The sequence below is a fragment of the Candoia aspera genome, chromosome 7 (genome assembly GCF_035149785.1).
Source record: "Candoia aspera isolate rCanAsp1 chromosome 7, rCanAsp1.hap2, whole genome shotgun sequence".
In the NCBI taxonomy this organism is placed as follows: domain Eukaryota; kingdom Metazoa; phylum Chordata; class Lepidosauria; order Squamata; family Boidae; genus Candoia; species Candoia aspera.
In genome coordinates this window covers 34,500,784-34,519,676 of record NC_086159.1, presented here as the reverse complement: position 1 = coordinate 34,519,676, position 18,893 = coordinate 34,500,784, and the positions used below count along the sequence as shown (strand labels likewise).

At 37.3% G+C, this 18,893-nt stretch overlaps 1 protein-coding gene across 1 annotated transcript in view; it reads right to left on the bottom strand.

Moving 5' to 3' along the window:
• ANKS1B (ankyrin repeat and sterile alpha motif domain containing 1B) overlaps positions 1-18,105 on the bottom strand; it is a 370,859-nt gene extending 352,754 nt beyond the window's left edge. The window contains exon 1 of the mRNA XM_063308683.1: positions 17,942-18,105. Within this exon, the coding sequence (XP_063164753.1) occupies positions 17,942-18,075 (134 nt within the window). The 5' untranslated portion in view covers positions 18,076-18,105. The remainder of the gene's footprint in view (positions 1-17,941) is intronic.
• Between the last annotated feature and the right edge of the window lie 788 nt (positions 18,106-18,893).

Sequence of the window (18,893 nt, the reverse complement as noted above, 5' to 3'; positions counted from 1 at the left end):
CCTTTTCAACCAGGCTGTCCAACAATACAGTGCCAGGGCCAGGGCAGATGATTGGAGCTAAAAGAGCCTAGCATTAAATCATACATCCCCTTTTCCTGTTATGGTCACCCCGGGTATTAGACTCCTCTTCTGCAGATCTCTATCCCTATCAAAATCCCTATCAAAGTCCCATCCTCACCCCTTTTGTCAAAACTTGAGCTGCAGTTCCTACCCCACACCCTCTTAATTAAGTTGGTTTAGGTCATCTAACTAATGCTACTCAGGCATTATACATTGGATTACAATTTTGTATCTTCATCCTGGACCTAGAGTGATTGCAAATGGATTTGTTTTCTCCATCTGTGAGGTTACATCATGGCCCTCAACAGGGATGCCCACAATCCCCTCTAGTTTTTAATCGGGTTCTGGAACCTTTGGCTCTTCTACTAGAGAGTCACAAGTTATTATCAGTGTTGATGCAGTGGGCACCGAAAACAAGCTTTTCTTATAGGCTGAAGTCATATTGAGTATTTTGGGTAATTACTTAATACCATTGCCAAAGCTTGCAGAAACATAAAATCACAGAATCATAGACTCACAGGGTTGGAAGAGGCCCTGAAGTTTTCTAGAACAAGTCCCTGCTCAGGGCAGAAATTTTCATACCTTCCCAGACAAATGGCTATCCAACCTTTGCTTGAGAATTTCCAGTGATGGAGCACCCACAACTCCAGAGGACAGGCTGTTCCACTGCTTAGTAGCTCTCTTGGTTAGGATATTCCTTCTTATTTTCAGTTTGGATCTCTGTAAAGCTTTCACCTATTGGTTCTTGTCCAACCTTTAGGAGCTATGGAGGATAAATCTACACACTCTTCCCTATAATTGCCCATCAAGTATCTGAAGTTTGCTATCACATCTCTCCTTAGCCTTCTCTTCTTTAGGTTATGCATACCCAGTTCTTTTAATTGTTCTTCGTGGATTTTTACCTTCAAGCCCCTTATCATCTTCACTGATCTTCTCTGTACTCTTTCCAGTTCTTCAGCATTCTTCTTGAATTGTACCACCCAGAAGTAGAACAGTATTCTAGGTACAGTCTGAGCACAGAGAAGAACTATCACTTTCTGTGCAACATTATCTATTGATATAATTTAAGATTGCATTGGATCGTTTGGTAACTGCAGCACACTTTGAGCACATGCTTAATCTATGATCTACCAGAATGCCTACATCCTTCTCACAAGTAGTATGGCTGAATCAGCTACTGCCTATCTTGTACCTATGCATCTCATTTTTTCTACCCCCTACATTTCTCATCACTGAACTGCAGTTTATAGGATAAAGCCTAATGCTGAAGTCTATCAAGATCCTTTTGAACTTTGGAACACCTGAGGTGTTAGTGTCTCCCACTATCATCTTTGTGTCATCCATACACTTGATGAGTATCCCTTCTATCCCCTTGTCAAAATCATTTATGAAAATTTTGAAGAGCAGTGGGCTCAGGACAGAACACTGCGGATACCCTCCTCCATGTTGACAAAGACCTATCAAGGACCACGGATTGGGTATAGTAGTTCAAACAGCTGCAAATCCATCTGGTAGGGGGGCCATCCATCCCACATTGTTCCATTTTATCAACAAGGAAGCTATGGTCAACTTTACCAAACACCTTACTGACATCTAAATATATTATATCTACAGCATTCTCTTAGTCTACTAATTTAGATAATTCGTCCAAAAATAATATTTGTTTGACCTGGTTTTATTTGTTTTGTTTTGTTTTAATCATACTGGCTTCTAGCAATCACTTTGTTCCTTTGTTAATCTTTCCTAGGATTTTTCCAGGTACTGATATCAAGGTAACTGGTCTGTAGTTTCCTGGGTCCACTTTTTCTCCTTTTCTGAAAATAGGAACAACAGCTTCTCCAATCTTTTGGCACTTTCCTGTTCCTCATGAGTTCTCAAAGATTACTGCCAGTGGATCTGAGATCACATCCATCAATTACTTTAGCACCCTAGGATGCAATCCATCTGGTCCCAGGGATTTAAATTCATTCAAAGCAAATAGGTGTTCTCTTACCAATTCCTTATCTATTTTGACTTGTATTTCTGTTTCTTACACAAAAAGACAAATACAATATAGGAACTAAACAGAGTTAAAAAGAATGTTTAAGTTGTGCAATAATGCCGCTTATATTTAGGATATACCAATAAGTGAAAAAAATATAATTTGCTTACACTAGGATCATAAATAACCTCAGATTACTATCATAGGTGGATTCTACACTTTGCTTGGATAGTATGAAATATTCGGGACTATATTTCTCCTCAAATACCTCAAAAATGTTGAATTAAAATTGTCTAAATGCTTAGATGATGGATTTAAATCATTGTTTAAAAACTGGATTAAAATCATTGGATAAAATTACCTTAGAGCCTCTAGATTGTTCTGTATTATAAGGAGGATTCAAGCAATATTTATCTATAATGTTTTTAATAATGTTTTTCTTTTTTTTCTTTTTTCATTTTTAAACAATAGTAGGGATTTCTGACACTTAGCTCAGAGATTAAATACTTACTTACTTTGTTAAAATAATTTAATGTACTTAAATGTAATTTAATGTTTTTTATGGTTAATATTTAATCTAAGATACACTGAACACTAACTGTACAATGCTGGTAATTCCTTTGTCCACTTATAGACATTATATATCTGCAGCATTTTTTCATTTTCCTGGTTTATTCATTCTTTTTTTAAAAAAAACTTTTAATATTTTTTAAAGGATTCAAATATGACTTCCTATTAAATATTTGCATAGATTGATAAAGTATTAAGGAAGTTTTTATTGCAGGATAATGTTCCCAATCTTCTTTGGCTAAACAGAGGTTGCCTTATGAGGATGATGGCTTTAATTTACCAGATTTTCAATTTCATCACTTGGCTTTTATTTTAACATCTACTTTGATGTGTAATGAATTTTTAAACTTATCAGTACCCTTTAGGGCTCATTTTAAGAGTAAATGTGTTGTCTGAAATTCTGGCAAAATTCTTGGGTCAATTTAGAGTAAGCAAAGTCTGATTTCTCCAGCTTTGAAAGCTGCTAGACATATCTGGACATGAATTAGGGAGCAGTTAAACTTTGACCTGGATTTACATGAGAAATTGATACTGTAGAATAAACCTAATTTGAAGATCACAGAAAATGTTTTATTGGAAGTCCTGGGCCAAGCAAGGTTGATTGTTGTTGTTTATTCGTTTAGTCGCTTCCGACTCTTCGTGACTTCATGGACCAGCCCACGCCAGAGCTTCCTGTCAGTCGTCAACACCCCCAGCTCCCCCAGGGACGAGTCCGTCACCTCTAGAATATCATCCATCCATCTTGCCCTTGGTCGGCCCCTCTTCCTTTTGCCTTCCACTCTCCCTAGCATCAGCATCTTCTCCAGGGTGTCCCGTCTTCTCATTATGTGGCCAAAGTATTTCAGTTTTGCCTTTAATATCATTCCCTCAAGTGAGCAGTCTGGCTTTATTTCCTGGAGGATGGACTGGTTGGATCTTCTTGCAGTCCAAGGCACTCTCAGAATTTTCCTCCAACACCACAGTTCAAAAGCATCGATCTTCCTTCGCTCAGCCTTCCTTATGGTCCAGCTCTCGCAGCCATATGTTACTACAGGGAACACCATTGCTTTAACTATGCGGGCCTTTGTTGTCAGTGTGATGTCTCTGCTCTTAACTATTTTATCGAGATTTGTCATTGCTCTTCTTCCAAGGATTAAGCGCCTTCTGATTTCCTGACTGCAGTCAGCATCTGCAGTAATCTTTGCACCTAGGAATACAAAGTCTTTCACTGCTTCTACATTTTCTCCCTCTATTTGCCAGGTATCAATCAAGCTGGTTGCCATAATCTTGGTTTTTTTGAGGTTTAGCTGCAAACCAGCTTTTGCACTTTCTTCTTTCACCTTCATCATTAGGCTCCTCAGTTCCTCTTCACTTTCAGCCATCAAAGTGGTATCATCTGCATATCTGAGATTGTTAATGTTTCTTCCAGAGATTTTAACTCCAGCCTTGGATTCCTCAAGGCCAGCTTGTCGCATGATGTGTTCTGCATACAAGTTGAATAGGTAGGGTGAGAGTATACAGCCCTGCCGTACTCCTTTCCCAATCTTAAACCAGTCTGTTGTTCCGTGGTCTGTTCTTACTGTTGCTACTTGGTCGTTATACAGATTCTTCAGGAGGCATACAAGATGACTTGGTATCCCCATACCACTAAGAACTTGCCACAATTTGTTATGGTCCACACAGTCAAAGGCTTTAGAATAGTCAATAAAACAGAAATAGATGTTTTTCTGAAACTCCCTGGCTTTTTCCATTATCCAGCGGATATTGGCAATTTGGTCTCTAGTTCCTCTGCCTTTTCTAAACCCAGCTTGTACGTCTGGCAATTCTCGCTCCATGAATTGCTGAAGTCTACCTTGCAGGATCTTGAGCATTACCTTACTGGCATGTGAAATGAGTGCCACTGTTCGATAGTTTGAACATTCTTTAGTGTTTCCCTTTTTTGGTATGGGGATATAAGTTGATTTTTTCCAATCTGATGGCCATTCTTGTGTTTTCCAAATTTGCTGGCATATAGCATGCATTACCTTGACAGCATCATCTTGCAAGATTTTGAACAGTTCAGCTGGGATGCCGTCGTCTCCTGTTGCCTTGTTATTAGCAATGCTTCTTAAGGCCCACTCAACCTCACTCTTCAGGATGTCTGGCTCTAGCTCACCGACCACACTGTCAAAGCTATCCCCGATATTGTTATCCTTCCTATACAGGTTTTCTGTATATTCTTGCCACCTTTTCTTGATCTCTTCTTCTTCTGTTAGGTCCTTGCCATCTTTGTTTTTGATCATACCCATTTTTGCCTGGAATTTACCTCCAATGTTTCTAATTTTCTGGAAGAGGTCTCTTGTCCTTCCTATTCTATTGTCTTCTTCCACTTCCGCGCATTGCTTGTTTAAAAATAATTCCTTATCTCTTCTGGCTAACCTCTGGAATTTTGCATTTAATTGGGCATATCTCCCCCTATCACTGTTGCCTTTTGCTTTCCTTCTTTCTTGGGCTACTTCTAGTGTCTCAGCAGACAGCCATTTTGCCTTCTTGGTTTTCTCTTTCTTTGGGATGTATTTTGTTGCCGCCTCCTGAACAATGCTGCCAACTTCTGTCCAGAGTTCTTCCGGGACCCTATCTACTAAGTCCAGTCCCTTAAATCTATTCTTCACCTCCACTGCATATTCCTTAGGGATATTAGTGAGCTCATATCTAGCTGATCTGTGGGTCTTCCCTAATCTCTTTAGTCTGATCCTAAATTGTGCAAGAAGAAGTTCGTGATCTGAACTACAGTCAGCTCCAGGCCTTGTTTTTACCGACTGTACAGATGTCCGCCACCTTTGGCTGCAAAGGATGTAATCAATCTGATTTCGGTGTTGTCCATCTGGTGAAGTCCATGTATAAAGCCGTCTCTTAGGTTGTTGGAAGAGAGTGTTTGTTATGCAGAGTGAATTGTCTTGGCAAAATTCTATCAGCCTGTGTCCTGCTTCGTTTTGTTCTCCCAGTCCATACTTACCTGTAATTCGAGGTGTCATTTGACTGCCCACCTTAGCATTCCAGTCTCCTGTGATGAAAATAACATCTCTTTTAGGCGTGTTGTCCAGTAGGTGCTGCAGATCCTCATAGAACTGCTCTACTTCAGCTTCTTCAGCATTTGTGGTTGGGGCGTATATTTGGATCACTGTGATGTTAGATGGCTTGCCCTGAATTCGAATTGAGATCATTCTATCATTTTTTGGGTTGTATCCAAGCACTGCTTTAGCCACTTTACTATTAATTATGAAGGCTACTCCATTTCTTCTGTGGTCCTCTTGTCCGCAGTAGTAGATCTGGTGGTCATTTGATGTGAAGTGGCCCATTCCAGTCCATTTCAGTTCACTGACGCCCAGAATGTCTATCTTTAATCTTGACATCTCACCAATAACCACATCCAATTTGCCCTGGCTCATAGATCTTACATTCCAGGTTCCAATGGTATGTTGATCCTTAGAACATCGGATTCGCCGTTCACCACCAGCACCGTCGGCCGCTAGCCGTCCTTTCGGCTTTGAGCTAGCTGCGTCATCACGTCTGGGGCTAGTTGAGCTCATCCTCTGTTCCTCCCGAGTAGCATTTTGACCATCTTCCGACCTGGGGGTCTCATCTTCCGATGGTATACCGACATATCTCTGGTTGTACTGATCCATTTAGTTTTCACGGCAAGAATACTGAGGTGGGTTGCCATTACCTTCCCCAGGGATCGCATTTAGTCTGACCTCTCTGTCATGACCTTCCCGTCTTGGGTGGCCCTTCACGGTTTAGCTCATGGCATCATTGAGGTGCTCAAGCTCCAGCACCACGACAAGGTAACGATCCTTTGCTGAAGAAGGTTGATTAGTAGTGGCTATTTAAGAATTTATGTTTTGAATGTAACTTAGCAGAATCATCTGCCTGGCATTATATACAGTTAAAATAACATGGCTCAGATGCTTCAGCAGCTTCCTAGGCACATTTGGTTATATATGATCTGTGGAATAAGTTTTAAGAGATGTTAAATATACTTTTTATGAGCAAAGGATAAAGTAATTTGATTACTTCTGTGTCTATTGGACTGCCCAGAGAATGTTTAAAAAGAATAGCTATCAGATTTTTTGTGCTGCCACTGTAGGAAATTTGAGGATGTTCTGACTGATGGGATCTGGCCCTGCTCTATAAGGGCTACAGATAGGATCAAGTAACCATATATAATAAAACAAGCCTTGGGAAATTAAAGTAATTAAAGTTGTAAATGTGATGCTGAACTATATTCCAGAAATATGGAATTCAACACTTCATAAAGAATTTGAGCCTGGAATTCAGCAAAGTGAACTAAACAATATAGATACAAAGAAAACAACACTCCAAATGTCAAAGAATGTGTTCAACAGTTGTGTTGATTTTTGAAATGTCATTATATTATAAAAATGGGAAGATGGAAAAGTATGTTTCTATACAGTCTAGATTTAATCATATCTTAAAGGACTACACTAGATATATATTAATACTATATAATAATTTAAGGCAACTTCCCTTTTTTAAATTTTTAGTTCATTTTAATCTCCATGAAGAAAAAAAATGTATTACTACTGTTTATTTTTATTGTTACTCTCACCATCATCTGTACTAAAAAATATATTTTAAAAACTCTGGAATGATGGATAATAGCTCTTGCATGACAGTTTTAAGGCTCTTGAAAAGTGCTTTCATATTCTACCTCAGTCATATTTTCTCAAGGTTAAATATATCCAACTCCTTAAATCTCTCTTCATAGAACTTCGTTTCATTACATTTTTCTAAACCTGCTCCACTTTCTCTGAATTTTCTTTAAGTGCGATACTGAAAACTGGACAGAATACTCAAGGTGGGATTTGTCTTAAACCCAATGAAAGTGGAGTAATTATTTTCTGCAAATTGGAAACTAAACATGTACCTTTCTCCAATCTCTTATGCTTTCCTCCTCGGAAAGGAAGGTCAATGAAAGGATCAAGCTCGATTTAATTTTCCCCATCAGTACAACCTCATGGCTTTTTGAACAATCTGACATTTGCTTTGGAAGGCATCATCCACATCTTCTCCATGGTTGAATGGGTGACAGTATTGCTTTTACTTGCTCCCCAACTTATTTTAACCCAGAAGCTGTCTACAGTATTCCCAAGCTCATTCTTCTGGATTTCTGAACAGGAAGTAATATTTTTAATTTACACTACAATTCTTCTTCCCTGTTGCTTTTGTTCCTTTTAAACAAATCATAACCTTCAGTTGCTATATTCCAGTCACAGTTCTCATCTCACCAGTTCTCTTTTACACCTATGAAATCGTATTACCTTTCTGTTCCAAGAGCTCAAGTTCATCTAGTTTATTTCCGATTCTTTGAAAATTGATTTAGAGAAAACAAAGGTAGGTAACTTTATGAAACAATATTCTGATTTTTCATTAAGTGATTTAGGAGGTCTCCCCATACCAACAACACTCCCACTTTCTACAGTATGGAAGTCTTTCCCTGAACTCATTACTTCATTTCCAATCCCCACAGGATTCATTTTAAAAGCGGCAAGTTTGCAATGCTTTTGCTACAATTCATGCCATTGTCGTGGAATTCAAACTGATTCCCTATTAATTTCATTTGCATATTGCATTTTTTTTTCCATTCTGGTCCTTGTAATGGTAAATGAGAATATAATCTAAGTCTCTAGGTTCTTGGGCCTCCTTCCAAAATTTTCAAATTCATGGTGATGTGATTCTAGCTGTTCTTTGCAGTATTATTCATTCCTACACATATTAGTAGGAAGTGATAATTGTTAGTGGACTTGATAAGGAAGTTTCCTGTCACATCCTTGCTCCTGGCAGACAGCATGAGCCAATGGATCCATACATTTGTTTTGATCCCATTTACTATTTATTTATAAGACTTTTAAATTGCTTCAGTCATAAGTCATTGTAGTAGTAGGTCATAAACTACATGATTCTTCTCTTGATCTTCTTACACAGTACAATTGCTCAGCCCTTTTAGGATCTACTGTGCTGTCTCTGTTCTAAAGTGTATTTGAAGAGCCTCAAGACCAGTTCTGAATTCAAAAGTGCATCTTCTATGCTTATTGTTTCTGCCATTATTCTCATTTACTGGACGTGTGGTTGCAGTACACTATCAGTTTCTGTTACAGTGCCTCCTTTTTTTGAACTGATAAGTCCCCATCTTTCCTTAAGTAGAAGTGTAGTCATTCATTGCTTCAGTTCTTTGACTTTTTCTTCAAAAACTGCTATGAGCCTATATTTGCTGTAAAAATATACCACAGTAGTTGCATTCACACATTTCACTAAGTCACAAACAAAATATGGTTTTTCACAATATGAGAATACTCTCATGAAAATATAGTTTGCTTGTTTTTCTCCTGGGAATGGGTCAGATTGGAGCAAAAAGAAATAGAATTAGATTCTGGAAATTAAGGTAGGGTTCAAACATCACATTAAAACATGTGATGAAACATTAGTTTGCTGTTGTATTAGAATCTAAGTAAAGAATAAACTGGCTACTTCCTTATAATGAAGGCAGGGGAAAAAAAGCAAAGAGGACATACATAAAGAGTGAAAGGGGCTAAGATGACAGGCACTTGAAGACTGGATAAAGTAAAGAGAGAGAGAGAATCAGAAAAAGAAGATAACCAGTATAAATAAAATAAAAAGAGAGTCCAGTACCTAAATACTCATTTTATAATTAATGTCAGACAGAGTTTTATTGATGAGCTTTTTCAGACAAAAATAATTTAACTCTATCTTAAACTATCTATTAAATAAAATATGAATTGTTCATGGCCACTTAGATCTCAGATTCATGAGAGGCAAAAATTAGTAACAATTCCTCCAACACACACGAATGCACCCACAATTCTGAGACAGTATGCTATAAAAGTATTGATAAGAAAGGTGATAACATTAACTGCTGGGATTAGCCATAAAGAAATTAAGTACTTCAGCACCAAATAGACAAGAACACTTGTGGTGACATAAGAGGAAAAAGACTACTTTCAATCTGCAGCAGGAAAACATGCCCAGAGGTCAATTTGTGATAGAAGGGAGGTAAGTAAATGCTCTGGTCATCTGTTTCTGCCCCCAAAGGTGGTTGCTGTCACATTTTGGTGATGGAACACATGGGAAGTGTGGATAAACCCGAAGAGTAAAAAGCTATATTGTTCCAAAAACAAGAAGTCTAACAGAAGTTCTCTTTGTGGATTAGAAAGATTTTTTATGTATATGAAAAAGTAGAATAAGAAAAATAAACAGCATTACTTGTTAAACACTGGATCAGAACCTCAGCAGCATCTCTAAAATGTTATGGAGATATAGATTTGGCTACCATATTATTCAGCCTATAAATCACAATTAAGCAATGTTGAATACCATACTCAAAACCCACACTATCAAACCAAGTCAAACCAACAGTTCAGAAGATAGTTAAAAGTTTGAAAACTGAATTACTATCTAAGGATAGTATTTTAATATTAGTTAAATTAGTTCTGATATTAGTTATATCAGAATGATACGGATCTCATTTTCCTATTCAAATACGCAACCTTCCAGCATTCTGAAAACTGTAAGAAAGAAAAATGAAAGACTTCACAAAAATAATTATTATTTTGCATATACATAAAGAACTAACATTCAAAGGGTTGGCCTTATTGAACAATGGGATAAGTGTCAAAATAAAAAATAAACTAAATATAGCTAAAATATATCTCATCAATTTTGTCCACAAGATCTCACAGATGAAAATCCTATTAGCGTAAGTTGTGATCCCCTGGCAAAGTATTTCATGAATAAAACTACACATATTCACTCTGACTTGGAAATCAGATGTATCAAATCTGAAGAGATGAGAGAGGTAATGTCTTGCAATATTGCTTTTTCTTTTTTGAGTCTGTGGATCTCAAGGAATTGGATTGAGTTCTTTGTAAGTCAGCTCTGCCACATGCAGACTGGATCCCTGCCTGTCTGGCTGATTGACAACCAGGAAAGGAGCAGGAAATTGGATCTGGGTGGTAGCCAACACCTCTTTAAGGAAGGGGTCAGTTTCAACAACACTGAAAGAGACCATGGTCTGCCCTCCACTCAAGAAGCCAGTCTTAAGTTACAGAAAGCAATAGTGGAAGATTTTAACAACGTTACTGATTTAAAAATGGTTTGGGATGCAAGTAAAGCTTTTATCAGAGGCTATTTCATACAACATGGGATGAGGTTGGCCCCCACTCTTCTAGCCTTCTGGAAGAGCATTAAGACCTGGCTCTGCCAACTAGCATGGGATCCAATAGTTGTATGCAGCCCTGGGGATAGTTGGTGGGTTGAGTATGCTCTCTCCACCTTTTTAACTTTATTTTTTATAAGATTTTTAAATTTTCTTTGTACTTGTAAGCTGCCTAGAGTTACTTATACAGTGAGATGGGTGGGATATAAATTTAATAGGTAAACAAACATAATAATGAACTCAAAAAGAAGAGGCAAGAGAAAACACAAGCTATTTTGGATGAGATAAAGAGAAAAGAAGAAGAATTAAAGAAATTTCCAGAGAAGATAAGTATTTCTCAACAAATTAAGCTTTTACAACAACAGTTATCTATGTTAACAGTAAGATAAATGGAAATAAAAATGAACTATATAAAGCAAAAAAACTTTGAGTATGCAAACAAACCAGAGAAATTGTTGTCATATCAATTACGAAAAGAAAAAGAAAAGAAAATGATATTGATACTACAAGAGGGAGATACTGTATTAACAGATAGCATGGCCATGCAAAAAGCATTTTATCAATATTATTCTAACTTATATAAAGCAAGTGATATCTCTCTGGAGAAAATAGATGAATACCTAAAGAAAAAAAATTACCAAGGATTACAGAGGAACAGAAACAGATTATAAATGGACCTATAACAGTAAGGGAAGTTTCTGAAGCTATAAAAAAGATTAAACCAAGAACGGTGCCTGGACCAGATGGTCCAGGTGCTTATTATAAATGTTTTGAGGATGATCTTTTACAACTTTTACAAAATATGATAAACTCTATCTTACAGGGAGGAAAGATGCCAGAGAGTTGGAAAGAGGCCAATGTAGCACTAATACCTAAAAAAGGACAAGATTTGACTTTAACAAGAAACTATAGGCCGATATCATTATTGAATAATGACTAGAAGTTGTTTATAACTATTCTGGCTGATAGACTGAAAATAATTTTGCAAGAATTTATTCATGAGGATCAGTGTTGGTTCTTACCTAAAAGACAGTTGAAGGACAATGTTAGAAATGTGTTGGACATTTTGGAATATTTGGAGCAACATAATGAAAAACAAGCCACACTGATTTTCTTAATTGCGAAGAAGGCCTTCGAGAATTTGAATTGGGCTTTCCTATTCAAAGTTTTGGAAGATCTGAACTTTGGAGAGAACTATATAAAATGGGTAAGATTGATTATACTTCACAGAAAGCACAAATAATTGTTAATGGAGATTGAACAAAGCCTTGTGGGATACAAAAAGGAACAAGACTGAATAGAGGTATAAGACTAGATGAGAGAATTATGGGAGTAAAGATTTTAAAAGGAACTTGTAAGTAAAGGACTTCTGCAGATGACTTGGTGTTGGTTTTGGAAGATCCTTTAAAGGGAATTGAAACGTTAATAGAAAAACTAAAATAATTTGGTGCATTAGCAGGTTTTAAAATCAACTAACAGAAGTCAAAGATGTTAACAAAAACATGAAAAAAGAAGATCAAACAGAATTGATGAATAAAACAGTTTTTAAGATTGAGAAGAAAGTAAAATATCTGGGTATCACTATGACAAATATGAATTGTATGTTATTTCAAAATAAGTTAAGATGTGGAATGAAGTTTAAAAAGATGTGTTAAGGTGGGAAAAGCTACAATTGTCATTGCTGGGGATAATTTCTGTGGATAAAAAATAAATGGCCTGCCTGTTTTGACAACTGATGCACCATTTAAACAGTGGCAAAAGGATATATATCTACATTTGTGTGGCAGGAGAAAAAAATGTGAGTTAAATATAAGGTGTTATAGGATGTAAAAGAAAGAGGAGTATTGGGTTTACCTTATTTGAAATTGGATTTTGCAGCTTGCTGTTTGGTTTGGATGGAAGAGTGGGTGCTGTTGAGAAATAGAAGGCTTTTGGAGTTAGAAGGACATGACCTAAGATTTGTGTGGCGTGGGTATCTGTGGTACGACAAAGTCAAGGTTAATGTGGATTTTAAAAATCGTTATGTCAGACATGCCATATTGAGAATATGGAATAGATACAAATCCAGGTTGTGCCTGAAAATACCTTTGTGGCTTTCAGCACAAGAAGCATTTTATAGATGAGAAATAATAGGCAAACACAAATGGCTAACTTAAAATTTTGCCAAGGGGAATACAAAATAAAATCAAGAGAAGAATTGGTGGCAGAGGGACATATTTGCCAATGGTTTTCTTTCTTACAGTTATTAGAAAGATTTAAAGTAAACAAAAGAGTTTATGGTTTTGAACATTGTAAGACCGAGTTTGAAATGGAATTATGTATAAATGATGAACATGCAATTGCTAAAATGTATAAACTTCTATTGAAATTTGAAACAGAAGAACAAATGAAAGTATGTATGATAAAGTGGGCTAAAAATTTTGGTTATAATATACAGATGGAACAAGGGAAAAATATGTGGTTGAAAGGACTGAAATTTACACTAGGTTGTAATCTTAAAGAGAACTTTTTTTATAAAACGATGTACCATTGGTATATATCACCAGAGAAATTGTCTAAAATATATGAAGGCACTTTAAATTCATGCTGGAAATGCGAACAACAAGAAGGGACATTTTATCATGCTTGGTGGACATATTAAAAAAAACTAGAAAATTTTGAACTCAAATACATACACTGATTCAGAGAATTTTAAAGATTAATATACAATTGAGACCAGAGGTCTTCCTTTTGGGACTGATGGACAAACAGTTGGAAAAAGGGCATGGAACATTTTTGTATCTGATAACTGCAGCAAGACTATTGTATGCACAAAGATGGAAATATTTGGCAACACCTATAATGGAGGAATGGTTGGTGAAGATGATAGAACTCACTGAGATGGTCAAATTGACTTCTTTGATCAGAGAAAGACAGTATTTATGTTTATTGCTGACTGGAAACCCCTTATGGACTTTTTGCGGAAAACAGAAAACAATGAACTTATGATTTATGGTTTTGATGATTAGACAGGATAGATTATAGAAAGAAGACATGTTGTAACTTTAGAAAAAAATGGTAAATTTATAACTGTGCTTATAATTGCTGTAAAGCCACTTCCTTATATCTTTTTTCTTTCTTTTCTATTTTTCTTTTACTATTTTTCCCTGTCTTGCACTTTTAGCTTTCTCTTTCTTTTTTTCCTTAACTTTATATTACTTTGTATTAGTTTTTATCTTCCTTTTTAAAACTTTAAATAAAGAAATAAAGAAATATTCCCAATTTGCTCTACATGCCCTTGAAGACCACCAGAGACTTCAGCTAGTCTAAAATGCAGCAGCAAGTGTGCATACTGAGCAGTCTTGGTATGCCCACATTACACCACTCAGAAACTGCACTGGTTATTAGCATTTCTAAGTGCAACTCAAGGGGTCACTCCCTATAAAGGCCTATATGGCTTGGAGCCTGGGTATCTAAGTAACCTACCTTTCCCAGGTAGATTCTGCCCAACCAATCTGGATGACCAGGGAGAACCTGCTGAAGGTCCCCTCCTATCACAAGGTACAAAAATAGGGGTGTGACATGGGATGTCCTCCTTAGGATTTCTTATTCTTTGCAACAACCTGCCCCCCTCCCCTCCCCTGCAAGAAGGCTCTAAAGGCTACTAATAACTTGACTTTTTCAGGAGGTTTTGGGAACTGACTGGCATTCTCACCTTAAAACCTTAAAAGCATCAGCAACCTTAAGCATAACACTGTTAAACCTTGTCATAATGTACAAACTTATCCCAGAAACTTATTTTTTTATAAGTATAAAATATACTATTAATTTAAGGCACATCTTACAAACTTCCTCTATTTCCAGGGAAAATTCAGGCAGGATCAAGAATTTAATCCTCAAATATTAATCTGGATTATTTCTGGCCCTCCCAAAAATGCAACTTTAATGTTTCACGCAATATATTTTGCATACAGTATATCTAAGAATTTACTACAAGCAAAGAAGAAAGCAGAGGGCTAAATTGTTTATTAAAATACAGTGGACATAATAGTTACCTATACACTTTCATGTGTAGTATTTCTCACATCTGTTACTTCCATGAGCAGGATATTGTGGCAGATATGTAATTTTCTTTCTTTGAAAAGAAAGACAATAGTACTTTGCATAAGTTAATATTTTTCTTAACTTTTACAGGGAATGGTACTGGAATTCATATACACCATTTAGAGTGCATAAACAACAACTTTTGCTAAATCTATGAGAGGCAGAAAGCCCTACTTTCTTTTTGTGCAAAGGTAGGAAATTAGAAGGGAAGATTCTCTTCAACTCAGTGAAATCTACCTGTGGTATACTTTATAACACTTCAGAATTCTGTTTTGGAGATGATTATCCTCCCTATGTATAGCAAAAAGTCTCAAGACTGAGTGAGTCTTGAGAAAGGAAAAAAGGGTGTCCCCCCTTTTTAAATTCCACCCTAAAAATTCAGTGGTGGCTAAAAATTCAGGGGACGCGGTGGCGCTGCGGGTTAAACCGCTGAGCTGCCGATCGGAAGGTTGGCGGTTCAAAACCGTGCGGCGGGGTGAGCTCCCGTTGCTAGTCCCAGCTCCTGCTCACCTAGCAGTTTGAAAACATGCAAATGTGAGTAGATCAATAGGTACCGCTTCGGCGGGAAGGTAACGGCGTTCCGTGTCGTCATGCTGGCCACATGACCCGGAAAATGTCTACAGACAACGCCGGCTCTAAGGCTTAGAAACGGAGATGAGCACCGCCCCTAGAGTTGGACACGACTGGACTTTACGTCAAGGGAAACCTTTACCTTTACCTTAAAAATTCAGTAACATTCAGAAAGGGGTTTTTAACTTTATAGTATTATTACCCTTCCCAATTTAATCTCACTTCCAGGATTCATACTATCAGCTGCTAGAGATCTGAGCAGACCAATTTGATCAGTTTCTCTCTAATTTTCTGTCCCATCCCTCCAGCGACATAATCTGTATTCCATAGGTCAATGGCTCCTAATGTTTCACAGGTTCCCAAACATCAAAGACCTCTTCGTTAAGCCATGTTCAACATTTTTTTTTCTTTAAATGTTCATGGTAAGGTACTTTGTGTTCCAAATAGCTGGCTTTATTAATTTTGTACATACTGTACAAGAGCATCTGAATTAGGTATTAAATTTATCATATTCCCTCTTGACTTTTCCATGGATGTCAATATTCAAATATACAGCTGAAATCTTTTTTCATTTCATTAAAGCAAATTGCTACCAACATTTGATCTTGAAAAGACAGACCTGTTAAAATAGTGATATTATTAAAACCAAGGAAAGTCAAAACCATTAAACTTTATTTTAAATTAATGTGTATTATAATTCATATTTCATATCAATACATCAATTTTACTATGATTAACTTATAACTTATGCATAAGAAAGAAAAAAAATTGTCACACTGGGATCTAAACATGATGTTGATCTTGGAATATATATTTGTTATACTATTATTTAAATATTTAGAAATGAGAAATAGTATTTCCAAAATATACATATTTTTAAAATTATTAGATTTGTACTGTTTATGCAGTACCTTGTTTTTAAATGTTAGAGGAGGGAAAATATAACAAAACTACTTTTGTGGGTTTAATTAAAAATGCCTGAGAGTAAGTGATGTAATTTCTACATTTATTAATCATCATTTTTCTATAATAGCCAATTACATAAAGTTTGTAATAAATATATTTCTTCAGTCTTTGAACATGAGTAAACGAAAAGATTGGTATAGCAATCTACTGCTATATTGAAACAAATCTTATACAAATCACAAAAAACTACATTACAGTAAATAGATGAGTTAATCATTGATCATTACATATAAAATTATGTGTACAAACACACAAATGTTACAAATAAGTTCAAAATGTATTTAAATTGCTCACATTATTATTATCCATGTAGGTTATATATTGTATTAAAGTTACTCTATAAATTTGCTACAATCTGTATGCTAAAAAAAGTCTGCTATTGTCACTCTGAAAAATTGCACAGCCAACTAAACCACTACTGATTATAATTAAAAATGGAACAATTAAAAACCTTTTTAAACACACTGTATTTGCAGAGATAATGTGGCAGCTTGACAAAATATGAAGGATCCTTGAAAACTAAATTCTCTTTTTACCTATCACTGAAACAATTTTCATTACTTTAGAATGTTTCATTTCTTCCAGTGATGCACATTATTAGTTTAAATTTTAGGTTAATATACCATGCCTTTAGTGTAGTTCTAATTTTAAAAAAAAAAAAAAGTGTGCTGAAATATTTTGGCTAGTTAAATGTCTATGAAAAATGTTTTTACCTGCAGCATATTTAACATTATACCATTAATATCTGATATTAAACATAGCTCTGCATGTTACACAAGATCTTTCTGAATTAAAAGTTGGTTGCCTCCTTCTAAATGCTTACTAACCCAGTTCTGCATAGTTCTAGAAATCTGGATCACCTGCTGCATATATTGTACACCAATTTTTATAGATGGCCTCTTGGAGGTTCAAATATCTTCACAATATACCACATTAATACAAAATTGCTGATTTATCCTGGAAATGCCATCAACATGGAATTTGCTACAGTTACAGATATGGACTACCATATCTGGGCTACAAAAATCTGGATGACCTCTAGATGGCAGAAAGGGTGTCTTTTCTGCCACCTAGGGTCAACCAGATTTTGCAGCTCAGATCTGGCAGTCCTACATGAGGATTGGGGGGTTGGGGGGACAGTCATAGAGATTTTAAAAAATGAAAGGAATAATACCAGTGGGTACATAAGGGTGCCCAATACATCCCAAAGTTCTGCATCAGTAAAAGAAACCCATCAAAATCAAATACTTTCTGACGCATTGACAGAAAGAAATCGTTGACAGAAAGAAATCGGAAGATTACTGTCTTAATGTCATCAAAGGTAGTGACACAAACCTTTTTCCACACCTGAACATGCTCAGAAGAAAGACAGGTTTTTTGTTATTATGAATAATTAAGACCAGAATGAGGAGGAGGGTGATGAAGATGAAGATGATGATGATGATGATGATAATGAGGAGGAGGTGGTATCCCAGCCCTGGTGGGAAATGGATCCCTACCTCAGCAAGTTGGATAAAGGAATAGGTCCAGATCCACTGCCCAGGAGCCCTCCTTTTCTGCCAGCCAAGAGTTTCTCCACCAAAGCCACATTCCCAGTGCGAGCCGCTTCCAGCAGTTCCTGGTCCTTCCCCATGATCGGGAACCATCAGAGAATCTTACCGCCCGCCCCGCCACCTTCCAGAAATGCTGCGCGCTTTTACCCTTGCCTCCCCATTCAGCAACCCCCGTCAGAAAAGCAATCTTCCCCACTCTCCAACAAGCAAAATGAGCAATGTGGGTATTTCCCACAGTCTTCACAGACTAGCGGAAAGCGGAGGGAGGGAAAAATCACTCCTCGCTAGACAATTTCTGGGTGGAGTGGGGAAGAAAAAAGAAGCTACGGGAAAGAGCCTTCTATCAACATGTTAGCTCAGCGAAGAGGAATGGAGAAATCAGCTTCTCCGCCAGGCTGAAGCAGGTTAAGAATGAAGAAGGTATTAAAGACCAGCAGGACGTGATGTGGGAGGCGCAGCCTTGGCTATCTAGGCCGGTTGCTGAGGAGACAAGAGTTCTCTGCTTCTGAATGGCTGACAGGCCTGCTGCGCCCCCTCCCCTATTTACCTCCCATTGGCGTGCCCTTGCCCTCGATCCTGACGCAGTGGGGATTCTGCTGCCCTCCCTGAGCTATCCAGCCCTCCCAAATAGCGGTGGTGGCACCAACAGCAGCTCACCTCGCGCTCTACTGCGGTGTCGCGCGCGCGCGCTTATACAGGCGGTGCCGCGCGCAGTGGTGGAGAACAGCTGCTGAATAGCCAGCTGCGCGCGCTCGCTCTCCCTCCCTCCCGCAGACTTAACCTTAGGAAGCGGGGTGATGGAGAGGAAGGGAGAAAGCGGGAAGGAAGCGGCGGTGGCAGAGTCTGTGATGTGAGTCGGTAATGTTTCTCTTACAGGAGGATTACTGCGGGAGAAGGG